This window comes from Hipposideros armiger, unplaced genomic scaffold (genome assembly GCF_001890085.2).
Source record: "Hipposideros armiger isolate ML-2016 unplaced genomic scaffold, ASM189008v1 scaffold_475, whole genome shotgun sequence".
Classification (NCBI taxonomy): Eukaryota; Metazoa; Chordata; class Mammalia; order Chiroptera; family Hipposideridae; genus Hipposideros; species Hipposideros armiger.
In genome coordinates this window covers 582,738-601,878 of record NW_017731825.1, presented here as the reverse complement: position 1 = coordinate 601,878, position 19,141 = coordinate 582,738, and the positions used below count along the sequence as shown (strand labels likewise).

Below are 19,141 nucleotides of genomic sequence, written 5' to 3'. Positions count from 1 at the left end.
GCCCAGGTCTGTTGAGTTCCCAGAATCCCACCACTTTTTCATGTCCTCAAACTGGCCCATGGTGTGAACTAAACAGTGAGGAGATGACTACAAAATGAGTTGTCTCTGTTTTCAGCCACGTAGCCCATGGCACCCCCACATTTCAGAGATGCCTTTTATTGAGCATGGACTGGTAAAAATTTTTGTGACCTACTGTGTCAGAAGCACTTGAGAGGGTGCCAATGAGTCATCCCCATGCACTGTTTTCAGTTGTGTCCCATGCGCCACTTGTCACTCCATCTAGATAGATGCTTCTGGAGGGCAGGGCCCAGTGTTGCCACCTTTTTGTCTCCCACTGTGCCTAGGTAATGGGAAACACAGTGGCTCTTAATGCTTGTTGATTTGTACATTTCCATTTTCTCCTAAGTGCTAATTCATGTCCTCATTTTCTGTGAAAACTGACCCCCCCTCCTGGATACCTTATGTGGCTGACCTCCCCTCCATGCTCCTGATTCCTTACACAGAGCTGGGTTGTATTGATTTTATTTGCAGTTGATTTCTTGCTTTGCTCCTTGCGTCCTCCAGCTGTTTTCCTCTCTGTGTGTCTCCAACTGTCTAACGACAGGAACCAGTGACTTCTTTCCTTCTCGTCTTCCGGCGACTAGACCCGAGCTGTGAACAGTGCACAGATGACCAGTACATGCTTCTGACGCCTGAGCCTGGTAGCTTTGTTTCCTTGCTGGACTGCCAGCCCGAGACTGGAGCCAGCATCCTTTATTTATTACATGAGATTTCTATAGCACCTTTCCTCTGAAGAGATCAATATCAGGGAAGTTTGTTTCTGCTTCTGGAAAGTGCTTTTTCCTAAGCAGACCAAGGTTCTGAATAAGATCGCACGATAGCCCTTGCTCCTCAGCTGTTGGGCCCTGGAGAGACAGACTGGAAGAAAAGCCTCACCACTTCACGTTTTGCTCTCCTGTTGCTGGCAGTGACCCTGAGTAAGACTGTGACAGACACCAACACAAGCTCTGCAGTATTGGTCGGTACTGTGCTCGAGTTACCAAAAGAGAACTTGTATTTGGAAGGCAGATATGGACAAGGCCGTTTAGAGCCAGTGCATCTTCCCACTAACCCGAGCCCTTGCACAGTGCTCGTGGGCTGTTGGCTCTCACACACACAGACAGTGCCTGGTGTCACTAGACCTGGGCACTAGAACTGTTCAGTCTCCAAGACAGAAAGCCATGCCGCTAAGGAGCTGGGTCCCTGGGTCAGGACCCACGGAGGGCATGAGACCCAGACTCAGAAGAAACAAGTGCTGGGTGGGCAGAGAATAAGTGCTGAGAGATGGTGCTCTCCCTGCTGGTGGGAGGAGCTGTAAGGTCCTTGTCACACTGCGTATTTGGGCAGCTGAAAGTGACCATGAAATATTGAAACAAAGTTCAGGGGCCAAAAACTGGAAAGGGTGCATGAGTCAGCCCTGTGATTCATTGGAGAGGTGCCTAAACTAATTGGATCAACTGGCTTCTCCAGGAAATTGCTCCCCTTTACACATCTTATTTGTACAGACATTTTTCCCTTCCCTGTGCAGGGCTAGGCAGGACTCAGTAGGAAACAGAGGCCTCTCCTGTGGGCTCTGCAGATGGGTGACAGGTGCACGTGTAGAAGCCGCTTGGTGTCGACGCTCACCAGCCTCACCAAACTTGGGCTGCCCTTGAGCCTGCCGTCCAGAAGCCCCCTCCACTGGCAGATCAGGAGTGAAGGCAACCATAGGTACTGAGGCACCTGGAGAGAGAAAGAGGAGGAAAACCAAGTGGAGAAGGGAGCTGGGAGGAGGTGGGCAGAGGGTAGGAATGGAGGTGTGGTGGGTATGGGAAGCCCACTGGCATTTACTCGGGATGGTGTGATCTTGGGAGGACCCCGTTGCTTATTCCGTCCTGCAACCTGACGGGTGTTGTTTCTCTGTTGTCACCTGTGGAGTTGAGAGGTAGAGCTACCTGTACTGTTAGTTTATTCTCTGCCCCAACACAGTGCCTAGACATAGTTGGAAGGAGAGGGTGACAAGGAGTGCCTGTTTGCATTGGGTACCTCCTTGTACGTGATCTCGGGGCCTCACCAACTGTTGTTCATGCTAAAATGTGCAGTACCTGAGGGTCGGCTGGGGGACAGATGCCACTGGCCACCTGTGGGGATCGCCACCCACTGGCCCGCTCTCATGGCAGCCAGCCGCCAGCTGGGCCTCTTCACGTATTCTGATGAGTTCCCCCTCCCCCCCCCCCCGGAAAGTAGGAGGGGCTGCCGGGGAGCTGGGGAAGCGTACCAGGCAGGTGTTCGATGCTCCTCTGGCCAAAGTTTTCTGTTAAGCACCAGTCAAGAAACGGCTTTTGATGCAGGAGATGGGTTGTTGTTGGGCCGTGGCATGGGAGGTGACAGGCAGTGGCTCCTGCCATTGAAGACATTTCCTGTGGGTGGAGGAAGCTCAGGCCAGCAGCAGCCCAGGTGTGTCTGGAGGAGCTGATTCACTGGATTATAAGGATGCCTGCTGTGCAGCCGCAGGCTGCCGCTCTCCACACTCACACTCGCTTCTCGAACCATGTCAGCCCAGTATCCCCTGGGAGATGGCAGCTGTGAGTCAGCATGAGGGAGTCTGTGTGTCCTTGTGAGTAATACGCAGGATGATATGTGCCCCCAAGAGCTGTGCAGTGCCGTGTTACAGATTCACCCAGGAGGGGGGAAAGGGCCAGATTTACAAATTAAAGGGCCGAGTTTGTGTTAATACTCTTGCATCAATTAAATTGCTCTTCCTTGAACTGAACTGTTATCCCAGAACTAATTTTCCATGGAATCTGGGGTAATTGACTGAAATACCAAAGTAGGGTAGGCTAGAAAATGAGTGTCAGTGAGAATCTATGATTTATGTTCAGTTCTTCATTATCTACTGAATTTATGGTCACGAGTTACAGTAAGGTTGTAATTCCAGGAGAGCACCTGATGCCATCTCGGACATTCTGGGTTGCCTCGCAGTGAGCTCAGCAAATACAGGCTCATGTTAATAATGGCAATAGAAAAGCATAATTAGGAAAGTAAACCTGCTACTGCCAAAAAAGGGAATATTCCCCAGGCAGACAGTAGTTTTTAGGTTGCTCACTGTACCCTGTTCACCCAGGAAGTGGACTGTGAGGTGGTGGTCCTCTTCAGGAGTGGGGCGAGAGCACATTTACCAGCATTAAATATACTTTTATTGCTAGAAGTAATATTTCTCTATTTTTAAGGAGTCAAATGTTGATTCACATTATTTATTTACTCTGTCTACTTACTAATCTTTATTGAGTTCCAGAGGACTGGCAGGAGATAAAACTGACCAAGTCACTGACCACACGGTGCTTTTATTCCCTGGGGGGGGAGATGCAGTGAACAAGGGAACATATGAAAAGTTGCTTTCTGATGGGAGTAAGTGCCATGATGTAAAGAAGGACAGAATGAGCGGGGGCAAGGGGCGGGGGCTGCAAGTAGGGATGGGGGCGCGCATCTGGGAGCAGATGAAAGCTGGCCGGAGGGCCAGCCATTCAGAGAGCAGGAGGAAAGTGTCCAGGTTGCAGAGAACCACGTCAGCCCTGGAGGCGGGAACAAACTGAGCCGATCTGAGCACCAGAAATGCGGTGGTGGGGTTGGAGAGGTGGGAACAAACTGAGCCGATCTGAGCACCAGAAATGCAGCGGTTGGAGCAATTGCACGTGGGGAGCAGAGGCAGGTGGGGGCCAGTAGGCCTCTGCAAGGAGTTGGGATTTTATTGTAAAAGTAATGGGAAGGCATTGAAGAGTTTTAAGCAAAGGAGTGATATGATCTGGTTTACATTTTTAAAATTTCCTTCTGGGAGATAAACATAATTGCTTGTGTATGTACAGACTCTCAAGAATATGTAAGAACTGGTAGTGGTGGTTGCTTTGCCTCCGGGGAGGGTAACTGAGAATGGGATGGGAGACTTTTTGCTGACTATTACCTTATACAAATTGAATTTTTATTATATTCATGTATTACCTATTCAAAGAGGAATTAATTAACACATATTAAAAAGCACATGTCAGGTCAATTACTGAAGGAAAGGAGGGAGGGAAGGAGGTAGGGAGGGAGATAGGAAGGAAGGAAGGAAGGGGAAGGAAGGAAGGAAGAGGAAGGAAGGAATCCATCTAACTGCTGTGAGGGAGAAGGCTTGGGGACAGCAGAGGCAAAAGCAGGGCAGCAGCGGGTTCGCTGCCGGCTCCAAGCCGCAGTAGAAGTTTGGCCCCATCGCAGCCCAGCCCTGCTGGCTTTCTTCCCGTTGCATCAGCAGGCTGCACTCGTTCCTGCCACAGGACATTTGCATGAGATGGAGAGAAGCAGGACAGATCAGGAGACATCATTTAGAGGCACAGCCCCCACAAGATTACTAAAAAAAGATGATGTGAGGGCTACGGGAAAGAGGAATCAAGACTGAGTCCTGGGTTTGGCTTGAGCAGCTGTGTGGCTATGGTGTCATCCACTAAGGCAGGGAAGACTAGGAGATGAGCTAATACAGGAGTCAGGAGGATTAAGAGTCCTGTTTTAAACATGCTACTGCTGAGATTTCTGTCCGCCAGTGCAGTGGGAGGTGCTTGTCAGGTAAGTAGTTGGGTATAGGAGTTTGGAGTTTCGGAGAATTTGTGGATGGAAACATAAATTCAAGAGACATCAACATTTAGATTTTACTTGAAGCCTTGAGTCTGAATGAGATTCCTTAAAGGAGGGAATATAAAAGGAGAAAAGGCAGGACTGTGGTCTGTGGTGGCTTTTAGAAGCCAGAAAAGGCTTCCAAGGAGCAGAAATGGTGAGGTGGGAGTGGGGGTATCACCCAGGACAAGAGGGAAGTACTTCCATGCGGAGGGGAGAGTAGGCGGGTGCTGCTGCGAGGCCAGGGTGAGGGTGTTGGCTTTGGCCACTTGGGCTCTTGACTGGCTTTTGCTTGTCCCTGAGGTTCAGGGAACACAGTTGACTAACCCCTCATTCATTGCCTCAGCTCACTGTACCCTGTTTGGGTGAGCCATGCACTGTTCCAGGCACAGGGGGGATGTGTGATAAATTACAGAAGCATGTTTCTGGCTTTCATGAAATCTAGTCAGGGAAACAAGTTAAATGAAAAAAAGTATACAGACGACCCTATAATTACAATCATGACTAGTGACTGAAGGAAAAGTCCACGATGCCATGAAAGCAGGTAATGGGGCCCTCGCCTACTCTGAGGGTCTAGGCAGGTCGTCTTGAGGAAGAGCTATTGAAACAGGCCTAAAGAAGCGAGAACTTAGTTAGGAGGTCAGCATGTCTAGAGCACAGTAAAAGGAGGTGAATGGCACAAGGGGAGAGAGAGAGGCAGTGGGAGGAGAGCACGCCAATGGGGAAGTTTATTGTAGTTCCTGGGAAACATTAAAGGGTTTAAATCAAACGTGCTTGTCACAGGTAGGGGTGTGTGGAGGCATGTTGGCTGCTATGAGGAGGGTGGTGTGATGGGGCCACCTTCTCGAGGAGGCCGTTGCATTTGAGATACGGGTGCATTTGGGTGATGGCAGGAGAGGTTGAAAGAAGAGAATGGGTTTGATTTTTTGGAACTAGGAACCATGGGACTTGATAATTGAATGTGGAGAATGCGGAAGATACCCATGGTGACCCCAGGTTTGTATCATGAGCCACTGGCTGCATGGTGGTCCTATTCTCTAAAACGGGGGACACTGAAGAAGAAGCAGGTTTGTGGGGAAGTAGCAATTGTTCCATTTTGGATGTCTTTTTTTTTTTTTTTAAGTCTGAGATATCCAGGATACCAAGAAGATAGTTGGAAATAGAGGCATGGAGCTCCAAAGAGAGGGCTGGGGCAGAGAGAGACATTTCAGACTTGTTAGCATATATAGTTAGAACTTTAACCCTTGGGAGAGTGTGCGGGTGAGACAAGAAGAGGGTCCAGCACTGAATGGTTCTTTTTTTTTTTAAAGATTTTTTATTGAGGAATTGGGGGAAGGGGAACAGACAAGTTGCTGTCGTTTTGTTCTTCAGTCTAGTTGTGGAGGACGTTGCTTCACTGGCCCAAGTTGGCACCATCATTGCGCTCTTCCCGGGCGAGGCAGATCAGTCGCCGGCTTCTGGACGGCCGCTCACGGCGGCTGCTGGCCGCTCACGCTGGCTGCTGGCTACACACGGTAGCCCATGGCAACCCACTGCCACAGGGGCTGCAGCCTACGCCATCTCCGGCGACTCACGGCAGCCCAGCTCCAGGTTGAGCTGTTGTTCAGCATCTTAGCTGTAGAGGGCAGTGTCACCGGCCCTCATATGTGGGATCCGAACCGGGGCCCTCTGGCGTCCCAAGCCAGCTCTTAACCAACACGCCACTCAGCCGGCCCTGAATGAATGGTTCTAATGTGTAAAGCACAGTAGATGAGGAGCTAGCAGAGAAAGAGGAGAACCAGGACAGTAAGTATGTCACAGGGCCCATGGGAGCAGTCAGCTGTTCGGATGCTGTCAGAACTGGAAAGGGTCCGTTGGACTCAGTGGTGCTCAGGCTCCATTCATGGTGTTTTTAAATACCCAGACTGTAACCATTTGGTGGAGGTTTTATATCTGAGCCCTCCCCACTTCCCAAGTGAAATGGAACTGGGCTATTAGTTCAGCACCTACCACCTATCCAGATAGGAAGTCTCTAGAACCCTGGAGTGGGCTGTCCATTTGGTGGGGATTTTAACTGTATATAGTCTACAATCTGACTTCAAATTTGAACTCATGCCTGCAGCTAAAACAGTCTTCTGACACTGAATTAGCCTGCTTCCCTCCAGGGAGGTGTGTTTAAATAAACTAAGTTTAAACACAGAGAATCATGAGGTCAGCTTCTCTGCACCCCCCTCCCCCCCCCCACACGCACACACACGCTTATAACAGTGGACAGCAGATGTTGTGGGACTTAACGATCTTAAGGCTCAAATTTTGTGAAAATCGAGAAAAGCATGCTTATACTCATGAGGTCCTCAGAATGATCTTTTGGGGTATTGTGGTGAAAACAAGAAGCATGTGGAGAGACCTCACTCTTAAAAGCAGCACATAAAACAATGCGTGTGATGCTGGCACAGTTTGGGTAAAAATATAGATTGTTTGCAGAGCGTCTGCAGCCTATTGCTTCCTCTCGCCCATCCTTGCACTCCACCCCCCAGCCGGACAGTCTCAGGGAAATAGACACGTCAGTACGTGACCAAATTGGCAGTGCACACGCTCTGCCTCTGCTTATGAAAGAGGTGTGCAGAAATCTTGACTATACCCATGGAGAAGCCCCCACAGGAGCAAAGGAGCCGCTCCCTGCCATCCTTGGAAAGTTGCCGTGTGTCCCTTTCATGGTGTCCTTAACCACTGAGTGCTCTCCAGGCTTCCCAGTGTGTCTTCATATATTTAAATCAGGCCTCTAAAATTTGCATATCTTGAGCAGAAATCTTTACTGAGCTTGTCACTTACCATGCATTTGTAGTCTGTACAAACAGGTTTGTGGAGAGAACTTGTGCATTACATGTTCACATGTTCAGAGGAAGATTTCCTTGTTCATTCTCCTTTGTCAGTAGCAGTTTCTCAGAGGATAAGGGAACCAGCATCTAGACTGAGAAGTAAAAGAGAGAGGAGCAGAAAGAGAGCCATGGGGGGGGTGGGGGGGCAGCAGGGAAGAGGCGGCTTCAGCCGTAAAGTCGGGTATGTTAGTTGTGCTGTGTAAGGTGACAGGGCTGACGACGGCAAGAACAGCCCGCCTTCCTCATGCCAGCGGCCTCATGGGCACGAGCTGCTCCAGTGCCCATAACAGCCCTGTTCTATAGGAGACACAGCTGAGGCTCTGAAAGGCTAAATGGCTCACCCAGCCATACACCTGCTCAAGCAGTGCGGCTGGCCTTGAATCCAGCACCTGGGCTCCAAAGCACCAGCTCCTCGCTGGTTATCCAGAAAGATAACTTGAGTTTCCCTTAAGGGACTTTCCATGACAGCAGGGATGGGATGGGAGCCGGAGGTCTCTCCGGACTTCGGTCTGTCATCTTTTTCCTCCCCTGCAACCCCAGCAGAGACAAATGGGAAAGCAATTCCTTTCTTTTCTGAGTGTTCTGGAGAGAGACGCCTGGCATTTACAGCCTGATGCCCCTGGTGGCATCACCACTTGGACTTTCTGTGACATGGACGGACTGGCTCTTGCTAGTTCCGCCTGCAGGGATGGCTCAGTAGGCCGCAGCTCTCTGGAGAGCTTGGGCCCAGTCCACACCCCGGCGGCTGCTGGACAGTGTGAGTCCGGCCGTTTCTTATCTCCACTGTGGCTTTGGAGCTGGTTTTCTAGGAGACTTCTCCATTTGAGAAGATCGTCTTTTAAAGGACAAGACAATGCTGAAAGAGAAGGCCAAACAAATCAGGGGCCTGCCGAGAAGAGGAGGAGGTCACCCCCAAAAACAGAAGTTTCCTGCTTCTGCCTCACTGTTCCCCTGAGGCACATAGCGAGGAGGCCAGGAGTGGGCACCTCCTAGGGTTTTTCAGATCCTAGAAACTACCCCAGGTACCAAGAGGCTAATGCTGCCTGCTTTCAGCAGCTGAAATGAAATGGTGTTTGAAAGAGCAAGCCATTATTCCTCTGGCAAAAACTGCCTTGAGCTGCTTTTTCTTAGTTTTTAAATATATGTTCATCTCTAGATAAAACAGCCTCGCATAATGCGAGCCCCCCTCCCTTTTACAGGGCTCGCTCAGAGCAGGGGTCTCAGCCAGCAGAGTTGATGGCTCAGGCTTTATCGTGGCGCGGGCACCCTTTCCCCCGGGACCACCCCACCTCACCCCAGTGGCAAAAGTCAGATGGGTGTTCCCTCGGTGGAGGCAAGATGAAGGGTGGGGAGACTTGCTCTCAGTGTCAGGCAAAGGGAGGCTGTGGGAGGGAGTTGGTGATGGAAGTGGATGTTACTGGGCCAGGGCGAACGTCACCACAGCGGAGAGGAAGGGAGGCCGTGAGAGTTTCTGCAAGAATGGGGCTTTCTGGAGAGACTACAATACAAAGGCTACCAGGAGTGGTGAATTGCTTATACTTTTTAAATGACGTGTGTACATACTGCGTCAGAAGATTCATTAAGCCGGCTGGGACAGTTTTATTTCCCTTTAGTGCTGACGGCTCTCAGAGAGCCAGTTGCCGAGTACGTACCATTACCCGAGGAGCTGGCTGCACAGACTGTTGTATCTTTGCTTTCAATCAGACTGCGTTTTGTTCTCACATTTAGCTTATATCTATCTAACTGGTATTTCAGTTGATTTGGGGGGAAACAGATGATTGGTTCTGTTTTAGAATCATCTCAGTATGATTTAGTAGTGTTTGTTAAATTGTTGAGTGGGCTCTTCTAAATGATAAGTTCTCCTTCCCTTTGGAAAACAGTGGCAGGATGGCTCAGCTAAAAAAAGAAAAAAAAGAAAAAAAAAAAGAAAAACAGACATACTGATGCCCAGCTTCACTATGACTTTAGTTCCAGCTCTCTGGGCAGCTGTCCTCTGTCCACCGGCCTGTCAGCCTGTCGCCTCCCCAGCCCAGCTGGGCACTGGGTCAGCCCACTCGGTGAGCTGGGGGTCCATTTCCGTGTCTTGGAGTGTGATGATGCTTTTCCCTCCATGATACAAAGTCAAGAGATGGGGAACAATGTAAAGTAGACACAGTCCACTCCCAAAACACCTGCAGCTGCTTTGCCTGTACGATGAGCCTGATGAAATAAAATGCATTAAGGTCCCTTCGTACATTTCTGTGCTACAGATTCTGCCTTGGGCATTGGGTCAGGGGATGATGGTGCAATCCAGGATTGCCGCTGGTGGGAGTATAAATGGCTAATGCTTTCCAACAAGCTCTCCTGTAGCTGCCTGCTGTGCCCAACATGTACTTACAAATGAGCTATGAGGTCAGTTAGCTGTCCTGAGCTGTAAGAAACTCTTACCTTGTTGGAAAGCTGATTCTTTTTTCTAATGAGCTTCCCTGGTCATTTCAGACACTGGGTCAGGCATGTTTGTCATTTATTTTTTAAATAGGCACTTTAGATAGCAAGTAGTGCGAGCTGGTGAGCTGAGCTTTGGAGGGCCTTACCTAGGTTTCTCAGGAAGCTTCGGGAGGTCTGGACTAGGCTGTTTGCTGGATCTGCAGCAGCGGCCTCTGGTTTTCCTCCTCGCTGGATACGCCTGCCAGGGCCTCAGGGCCGGGTTGCAGCCCAGCACGAGCTGGGAGGGCAGGTGGCCTGTGCATGGGGCCGTCGTGTCCGTGCACAGACAGCTTGCACGTGCACTGCCACCGCAGGCTGCACACTAGTGGATCATTTTACAGTGCCTCAGCCCCCACGGCTTGTCAGTATTTTTAGGTTCTGCTTGAACCTTAGACAATTTGAAATTCAAATGAGCAAGAAAGTGTAAAACATCTTGCAAGTGAGGTAAAAACACCCGAGCAGCTGGAGCTGAGGCCCACCACCCGTCCCTGCCTTTAAAACGGCCGCCTGCAAAGGGCTGGGGATCTACAAGGAAACAATGTTTAATTAATTAAAGTCCAAAAGTATCCAGAGCTGCCCAGTTTTGCCAACTTCAAATGGCACTTTTTACTCCAAGATAAAGCCAAAAAGCAACATTTCTGTCTGGCATGGATTGAATAAAAACGACAAGGGCTCAGACTTTGAATGTGAATGTTGGCATCACTTTCTTCTCGCCCTTAGGAAATTCCATAGAAAAAGAGTTCCAACCCCTGCTCAATCCTTAGGGTTTGGAGGGAAGTGCTGGTCTGGGCGCCCAGGGCCTCCGCCGAGGGAAAGGACTGCACTGTCTGCCCAGGGGAGGCTGGTCCCCTCCCTGGGCCCCCCAGCTCCTCCTCCCTCCGCTTTCCCCCCACCCCCCAATACTGTAGCCCTTCCTATGGCCAGAGTGGGAGTGGGGGTGGGGGTGGGGAGCGGGCAGTGGAAGGACAGGAACTGGCCTCCTGTCTGGCCCAGCTGCCCTCAGGGCCCTGCCTGCCCGCACTGCTGAGGAGGAGAACCCAGACCCTTCCTTCTTGGCCACTGATGTTGGCTTTGTGAACAAGTGAGTGAAAGTGGAACTGTGTTGCAACTTTCATAGCACTTAGAGCAAGGTGCTGGTGTTGTGTTATCTTTGCCTAAAATGGCATTTGTGCATATCTTCTAGATCATTGTTGTTTAGTCTCAGAATAGCCGCACTCCTGCCTGTGTAAGCAGGGATGAGGGTTGGCTGTGGAGGGCATCTGAATGAACTGTATAACTTTCAGGTGTTAGCTCTAAAAGCTGAAAGGCCTGAAGAGTGGTTCTGACCAAATGAGCATTTTAGAAACCTGCGTGTCAGACGTTTATGAGTCTGGGGAGAATGAGCTGCAGCTCTGTTTTCTGCTGCGAATGTTCTCAGGGCCAGCGTGTGTCGTCTGTGTGGCCTGTGTGGCTCACTGGTCACAGTGCCCAGGCCTAGTCAGGAGGGTGGAGGCCAGAGGTGCTTGTTTACAGCCCTGAGCAGCCTCCTGAAATGCCTGTCCTCCCACAGATTCCCCCAGGCCTCTGTGGTCAGGGCGAGTGGCTGGGATTGTGCCTTCTGCATTTCTCACTCACGTGGGATCCTTTGGGACAGAGGATTAGATAGGCCTGGAATGGTATTGTTTTGCCTTATGCCATAACCTCGTTTCTTTCATGGTGACAGAGTCAGGGGAGCTCCAGCTGTCACCCATCTCTCACTGTTCTCAGCCACAGGCTTGGGCAGGGTCCCAGGATGAGCCCCCGCAGGTTCAGCCTGGCTGTCTACACACTCAGCGTCTCCCTCTCCTGCTATTGCCTGGTTAGCTGAAGGGTTTTCAGACTGAGGGCGTAGCTGCCGGAGCCCTCCCGAAGGCCTTCCAGCCCAGCCCAGCTCACGGGGGCCTGATGGTACTGCCTGCTGTGCTTCTGCCGCCTCCCTCTCCCCAGGCCCAGGGTGGCCGGTCACATGCCAGGTAGTGGCGGGCAGAGAGGGAAGGATAGGCCACAGCACAAACGCTCATGGAGCTGCTGCTTCATCCTCCTTTTTAAATTAAGGCTCATCCCAAATTGCTCCCAGTGCCAGCAAGCAAAAAAACCCACACAAATTCTTGAGTGTTTTGTGCAGATTTACTGAAAACAACTCTGGCAGCCTTATAGGAGTTCTGCAGCTTCCACCTAGAACAGTATTTCATGGAAAACCAGTCATCTGGGTCTCTAAGGAGCAGGGGAGCCAATCATGTGACATGGCAGGAAAGTTGAGGTTCAGCCACATGTAGCAAGCAGATCATATTTTCAAAAACTTTTGCCTGGGGTGTTTTCCTCTCGGGGGTCAGCATCCTTTTAATCATATTCTCCTGCCCCTTCTCTCTCCAAAGCACTGTATGGTGTGCAGCCGTCATAAGCAAAAGTAATTGAAATTGTTTTCAAAGCTACATGATGCTGACCAATGGGGCCATAAGGAGAGCGTAGATATGGATTGTATGTATGTGAACGAGTGAAAGAACGCGATTTTGTTATATAACTTTTTTAAATCAGGAAAAAAAGAATTGGGTGACAATACCAGAGCCCGGTCACAGCTTAGCTGCTCAGTTCAGTGTCCTTTGTGCTTTTCGTCCCTTCCGGACACTGCCTTGTTAGACCCACTCTAGAAAGGCCCGACTGGTTTCTGATGAAGCGGCCTGGAGGATGGCCTGGCCGAGACAGAGGCTGTAAGTCCCCTTGTGCTTTACAACCAAGTGCCCATCGCTGAAGCTCAGAACAGTTACCTTCCCCAGCAGCCTGAACTCATCTCTCTCCATACCCAGCTTGGTCTCCAGAATTCAGTCAAAGAGTAATTGACAGTTCATGACACTTGCACTGGTTCCTAGAAATAGACCTGTGGGTCCTAGGAAAAGAGGATAGAGACTCCTGCCCTCCCCTGTATCCAGAACAGCCCACTGCGACTACAGACACTGGAGGTCATCCAGCCGATGGGCAGCTGTCGGGGGGTAACCCCTCCTTGGCCTCCGGGAGGAATTCGGCACTAACTTCCGCCTGGTGACCGGTCCTGACAGGAGCAGGAATCGAGCCTCTTCTGTGCCGTCCAGTAGCTTCAGTGCAGCACCGTGGAAAGGGAGCTTCCCAAGTTCCCCACTTTCCCCCAGGGAATTACAGTGCCTCATGCCATTGTCACCAGCACCACTCCCAAAATTTAGCTGCTGTTTAGTTGTTTTCACCTTTCAAAAAGCAAAGCCAGGTGTCAAGGTGTATCTTACAGTTCACAGAACTGTAGAGAAATGGGGTGTTTGCGGCTGGATGGAGAGTCCTTGGGTGTAGAGAGAATACGAGGACCCTGCTGTGGCATCACACCAGCGGCTCTCAGATCCCCCGAGTTGGCTGCCCCGCAGCTGGCGGAAGGCGGTCTAAGCACAGTTATGGGGGTGCACAGTGAGGACAGACCGGAGCCTCTCCCCGCCAGCCCTGTCTGCCTTTCACTAGTGAGCTGTTGAGTGAACCAGGGCCAAGTCAACTTCAGGGGTAATCCACTTCCTGCTACTTGTGTTCACCCAGCGCCATTCATCAGAGGAGAGCCCCCTGGGGCCGTCTCCTGCATCACCCCAGTATCCAGAAGAAAGGGAAGGGAGGGGACAGTGGGGCTCCTCCTGCCCCTTACAAAGCGTTGGCGCGTATGTCGTTGGCGCGTACGTCCTCCACCCTCAGCTGGCGCCCTCACGTCAGACCCTGAGCCGGCCGCAGGCTTCCCCCATCGGTGGGCCCCACTCCACACACAAGAGGATGGTGTTTGCTAGATGGAAGGTGCACATTGAGGCCATCCATGCTTCTGCTGAGAAACCCTGTAGGAGGAAGACAACTGGTATCCAGTATCTTCACGTAATGAACTTATCAGTAAATATAACACATGAGCTCATTAATCTTAACTTTGCTTTTGGACCAAGTGGGAATGCTGCTTCTCAGGAGACAAAAATTTCATCTCTGTTCTTTTCCTTAAACCCAATCCCAATTTAGAGTCAAACATTGCCGTGCTCTCCCTGGGAAGCAGTTAATAATGTGTTCTTTCACACAGCGGCTGGGCCAGGCCTCGCCTGGCCGCTCAGCCCCCGGGCCGTGTGCATGGGCCATGTACACAGCACGAGCTCAGGGCACCAGGGCCGCGCGGTGAGTGGCAGCTGAGGAAAAGCCTCTGGGTGACGTTAATCTTCAAAGTTAAGGCTGTTGAAACTTTTGTCCATCCTGGCCACCCAGTCTTCACTTCAATTTCTGTTATTCTTCTAAAACCACTGTCTCTACCCTTCATCACTGAGAAGAAAAGAGATTGCGTGGAGATGGATGGGTCACAGTTTGCAAGGGGTGGCTGCTGTGGCCATCGGGATCTAGGCTTAAAAGAAAGACATTTCTGGAAGAGATGCTGTTTGCTGGGAGAATGAGTTGAGCATCGACCTTGGCAGGGGAGATGTCTGCTCCAGGTGCAGGGGTCGGGGGTAGGGAGGAGGTTTAGGAAAGGTTTCAGATTCACCTGCAGGTTGGTCCTGTGGACCTGGTCTAGGCCCATGGCCTGGAGGCGTGGCCAGATTCAACTGATGGGAGACGTGGTGGCAAAGAGCCAGCCAGCACTGCAGGTGTCTCCCCGCCCAGCTCTTCTCCCCTGCGCCCCCCTCTCCCTCAGAGACAGACCCAGGGGATGGGAGGTGTCTACCCCCAAACACATCCACTTACCTGTCAGCATTCCTAGAAATGAACCAGAAAACGGGAAGGAATGGGTCACATGCTGATGCCCTGTGTGTTCTGTGTCTTCTGAGCCTCTGCTGACTCCAAGGCCTCCTTTCGTTGTTTCCTGTCAGAGGCACCTCACCTGTCCCATCTTCCTGCCCCTCCTTCATGCTTGGTTTTGCCAGCCCCACCAGTGTCCCCCTTGGCCCTGCAGCCTCCTCCGCCAGTGGGAGGGTAGGGCAAGTGGAAAGGCCTGAGTGTGGCAGCCTCAGCCTCCTGCCTGCCAGGCGAGGTTAGAAGCACCAGGCTCCTCCGAGAGGATGATTACAGCTCAACATTTCTGTTCTTTCCTCTCTATGTATGTAGTACCTTTTCCAGCACTTGAAATCCATTTCCCTTTGAGGTCCCCCCACTCACTTGTGGGTTGTGGTTTGATCACTCCCACCATCCCCCAAACCCCAGCTATACAGGAGGTAGAATGTAATTTAAGCCATAATAATTTCTGCTCCCTCTCTGCCTCTTGGAAATGGTAGGTGTCCTGGGGTGGATATTGCATTTTGCCTAAGCCAGAGAAAGTGCTGAGCTGGCAGCTCTGTGCCCTCCCGCCTACATGGTGGCTGGGAGGCAGGGGGCTCAGAGCCCACTCATTTCCCAGGGAAAGGGGGTATGTCTCGCTGCAGCAGCCTCTTCCAGGGTTCTCCTTTCAGGGTCCAGGCAGGAGCAGCATTAAATGCAGAGCCGGCCTCTGAGCAGCTGCCCTTGGACATTTTGAGGCCATTGGACTGACTTAAGGAGGGGCTGTGAAACGTGGAAGCACCGGCCCTCTTGTTACAGGGCGGGGGGAGGGGGGTGATGTAATAAACTCTTCAGCAGCGGGGGGCCCCTGCTGTGACCACCCACTCACTGAGATGCCCCCGCCCCATCCTCCGGACCAGATTGAGAGCTGGGCTTTGAGCATCGGGAGGCCGCTCTAATGGTCTGTTTTCTCTGCTTCTACCGCCGCTGCAGGTTACGTGTTCTGTATGTTACATCGCCTCCCCGAGCAGCATGACTGTACGTTTGACCACATGGGCCGCGGCCGAGAGGAAGCCATCATGAAAATGGTGAAACTGGACCGGAAAGTGGGGCGCTCCTGCCAGCGCATTGGGGAGGGGTGCTCCTGAAGCCCAGGCGCGGCCGCCACACGACGCTGTTCTTAGCTCACTAATGTTAGCCTTATTTAGGACAAAGTCAGCCAGACACCTTGTACGGGGCACGCGTCAGACTGCAGCCAGCCTGTTTCCTTTCTTTAGCCAGCCATCCTGGTACTGTAGTTTAGGGGTTGATGGTGGTTGAAATTGATTTCTGGCTGGTTACTAAGGTGCCTGCTAGCCATTGTATAAAATTAAAACATGAAGAATATTTTTTTTTGAGCATGGCTAGTGGATTTAAAACAACACATACCTGTCACTGCTGGAGTCAAACTTATAAAAAGCCTTAAGCGGAAAGTGTTCCAGACGAGACTGAGTGATTGGAAGAGCGGAAGCTGATGTTAACTTCCCACGACGCACATGGCTTTGCCAGAAACTCTGGTTAATGTCCGGCCTTTCACCTCTTCGCTTATCCTTACTCCCAGTAGCCAGGACACCTGATGGCCACGCGTGCCTTGGCCACAGGAGGCTGCTGAGACGCCCCGTGGCTGGGCTGGGTGGTGGCCTCGCTCTCCCGCAGAGCTGGAAATGGGGGTGGGGGGCAGGTTCTTAGGAAAGTCTTATTCAATTTTTTACCTGACTTGCTATGAAAAAAACTCTCTCATCACACGAGAAGAGAAACAATAACCTCACTTTGAAAATTAGCTCCACTCAAGACTAGTCCACATACGAGAGCCACCTTTCTACGCAGGTCATGAGAAGCGGCCGGGGGTGCCCCCTGACCCACTGGCTCTGGTTTGCTTTTGCCACGTACAGGGATCTGGCAGTTGATCAAATAAGGCTAATCGCAGCACAGCAGCTGCAGCTGGGGTCTGCAAACTGGCCTCTGCAGCTAGATTTCTATATTGGAGTTTTTTAAAAGACGTTTCATAGCCAGCAGGAATCAGTGGTGGACGAGTTGGGGAGCGCCTGGGCAGCTGCTGCCGCAGATGGGCCTCTTCCCGCAGGAGCCTGCTCGGCCCCCGAGGGGCAGAGGACGATGGGCCCGACCCCATGTCTGTGCAGCCCCGCTGTCCAAGGACAACCAGCCCACATCTACCACTTGGCAAGCTTAGTAAGGGGGCAGCGTGTGTAACAGGACAGCGGGTTGGATCTGTCCAGGACAGTGGTTCGTGGCCGTGGCCCAGCTCCGGGATATTTGCTCTGGCAGGTGGGTAGGAGGGCACGGTGTTCAGCTGTGCCTCTAGATGCGGGCAAAGAGGAGCTCAGAGGCTGCAGTTGCTCAGGCCAGGTGGGGAGGGTGGCGATGGGCCTGTGTGTCCATGTTGGGGATCAGTCCCAGTCAGGTGGGGTGGGTGGATAGATAGGATCGAGATTCCCTTGAATGCGGGGCAGGGGTGAGTGTCCCGGGCCCTGTCTGACCCAGGTTGGTGGCAGTGGACGGCTCCTGCAGAGGCCGTTGGCATCTGCCCGCCCACAGGCTAGGGCAGTAGTTGAGCCCGGCAACTTGTCCTTGTATATCACAATAAGCACTTCAACCCTGTCTGCAAATTGATACCTATAACTGCAAATGTGATTTGATCCAAAACACTGAAATAGGAAATCATGTTCTTCCCAACCTCCTCCTCCCACCCCACCCCACCCACAGAGTGGAATCCGCTGCAAAATCTCCAGCCTTAATTCTTGCTTCAGGACCCAGACCAGTGTCTTGCTCTAGGGCAGCCCAGGGCAGAGGGGCCGGGCCTGCCCGCGTTTACCACTGTTGTCAAGCCACGGCCCTCCGGCCAGTCCATGGCCATCCTCAGTGAGGTGGCGCCCAGGCCCCCGCCACGCTCTAATCCCCACAGGCCACCCGAGCCCTCCGGCCCTCCTCAGGCCCCACCGGCCTCGGGCAGCGAGAGGAAGCAGGCTCTCTGGGGAGCTGGCCGCACACAGGGCTCCAAGCCCAAGTTCACTTCCTGATGGTAGAGCTCGGGGGAGGGGGGCTTGTTCCCCTGCAGTTATCTGTTCTGTGAAGTTTGTTAAATGTAAGGAAAGCTTAAATTCTTGTATCTTTAAAAGAGAAAATCTTATTTAACCCTTTTGTGTTCTAGATTTACTTACACACATAGCCTAGAGCTCAGTTTTAGTTTTAACATTGTGAAAATATTAAAAGAATCTTGTAACTTTATTCTTTTTTCTCCTGCTGAAAAAAAATTAAACCAATCGTATGAAAGTTTGGATTTCTCTGTTTCGCCGGCTCTCCTATGTGCCACCTAGATAACCGGTAAAATGGTGAAAGGTCTTCCTGGCAAGAGCTGGGGGCTTTTGTGTGTAGAGGCTCGCTCTGCATTGTCTGGGGTCCTGAGTCCAGTAAGCGTCCAGGCTGAACAGCTGCTCCCCTGCTCTGTGGGTGGTTCTGTCTTGGGGCCTGGCACAGGGAGCTCTGTGCTGGGCCAGGCTTCTGCTGGCAGCAGGGAGGTGACATAGGGTCCTGGGGGGTCGGGGGCAGCATCTGTGCGACCCAAACCACACCCAAGGATGGAAGGACCGGGAGGATGGAGGACGCAATCTCCCTGAAGGGAGGGTCAGAATGATGTATTTGCTGTGTGAACTCCTTGGCGCAGAGGGTACACTTACTGCATCTTACGATGTTTAAAAACATGTGGTGGGGAGTGGCAGTCCTCCCCACCACCTTTAAGGCAGAAATACTGGCCACATAGTTGCCATGACAATGATGAAGCATCCTCAGGAAGTCAGGGGTGCACAGCGGAGGAGAACAAGCCAGCAGGCAGAGCGCAGGGATCTGGTGGCCTTGGAACGCGCCACCCCTGGGAGGAGGCACGGTGGGACTCTGCCCGGCGGATCAGGAAGGCTTGTTTATGCCAGTAGGAGCCTGGCAGAAGGAGGGGTGGGAAAGGAGAGTGCTCCGGTGGGCGGCGCTGAGGAACCCGAAGCCCCTGCTGGGGCACCGAGAGCCCCCTCACCAGAGAAGCGAGCGCCCCACACAGACACCAGAGCAGTAGGAACACCCAAGAAAAGCCTGCAGGGGCCTCGGAAAATGTACTGTGCAGCCAGTCTCAAAGCTTCCTGAGAAAGTGCTCCAGGAAAAGGACTAAGCAGAGAAACATGGAAACACAGGGTAGTGCAGTGAAGGGACAACTGCACAGGCTGGGCCAGGCCTGCAGCACCTCGTCCACACACACCGGGCAGGGCCAGGCCTGCAGCACCCTGAACACACCCACCGGGCAGGGCGCCAGGACTGCACGTGGCTCTGATGGGTCTGAAAGTGTCAACACTTGGTTTACGCTTCTATCACTA

At 52.0% G+C, this 19,141-nt stretch overlaps 1 protein-coding gene across 2 annotated transcripts in view; it reads left to right on the top strand.

Annotated features, from left to right (window-relative positions):
- The window catches only part of ZFAND3 (zinc finger AN1-type containing 3), a 319,948-nt gene extending 301,898 nt beyond the window's left edge, over nucleotides 1-18,050 (top strand). Inside the window, exon 5 of one of the 2 annotated variants that reach the window (XM_019666562.1) lies at nucleotides 15,720-18,050. In XM_019666562.1, the coding sequence (XP_019522107.1) occupies nucleotides 15,720-15,874 (155 nt within the window). In that variant the 3' untranslated portion in view covers nucleotides 15,875-18,050. The remainder of the gene's footprint in view (nucleotides 1-15,719) is intronic. The other variant, XM_019666561.1, reaches the window with a different exon arrangement.
- Nucleotides 18,051-19,141: the final 1,091 nt, after the last annotated feature.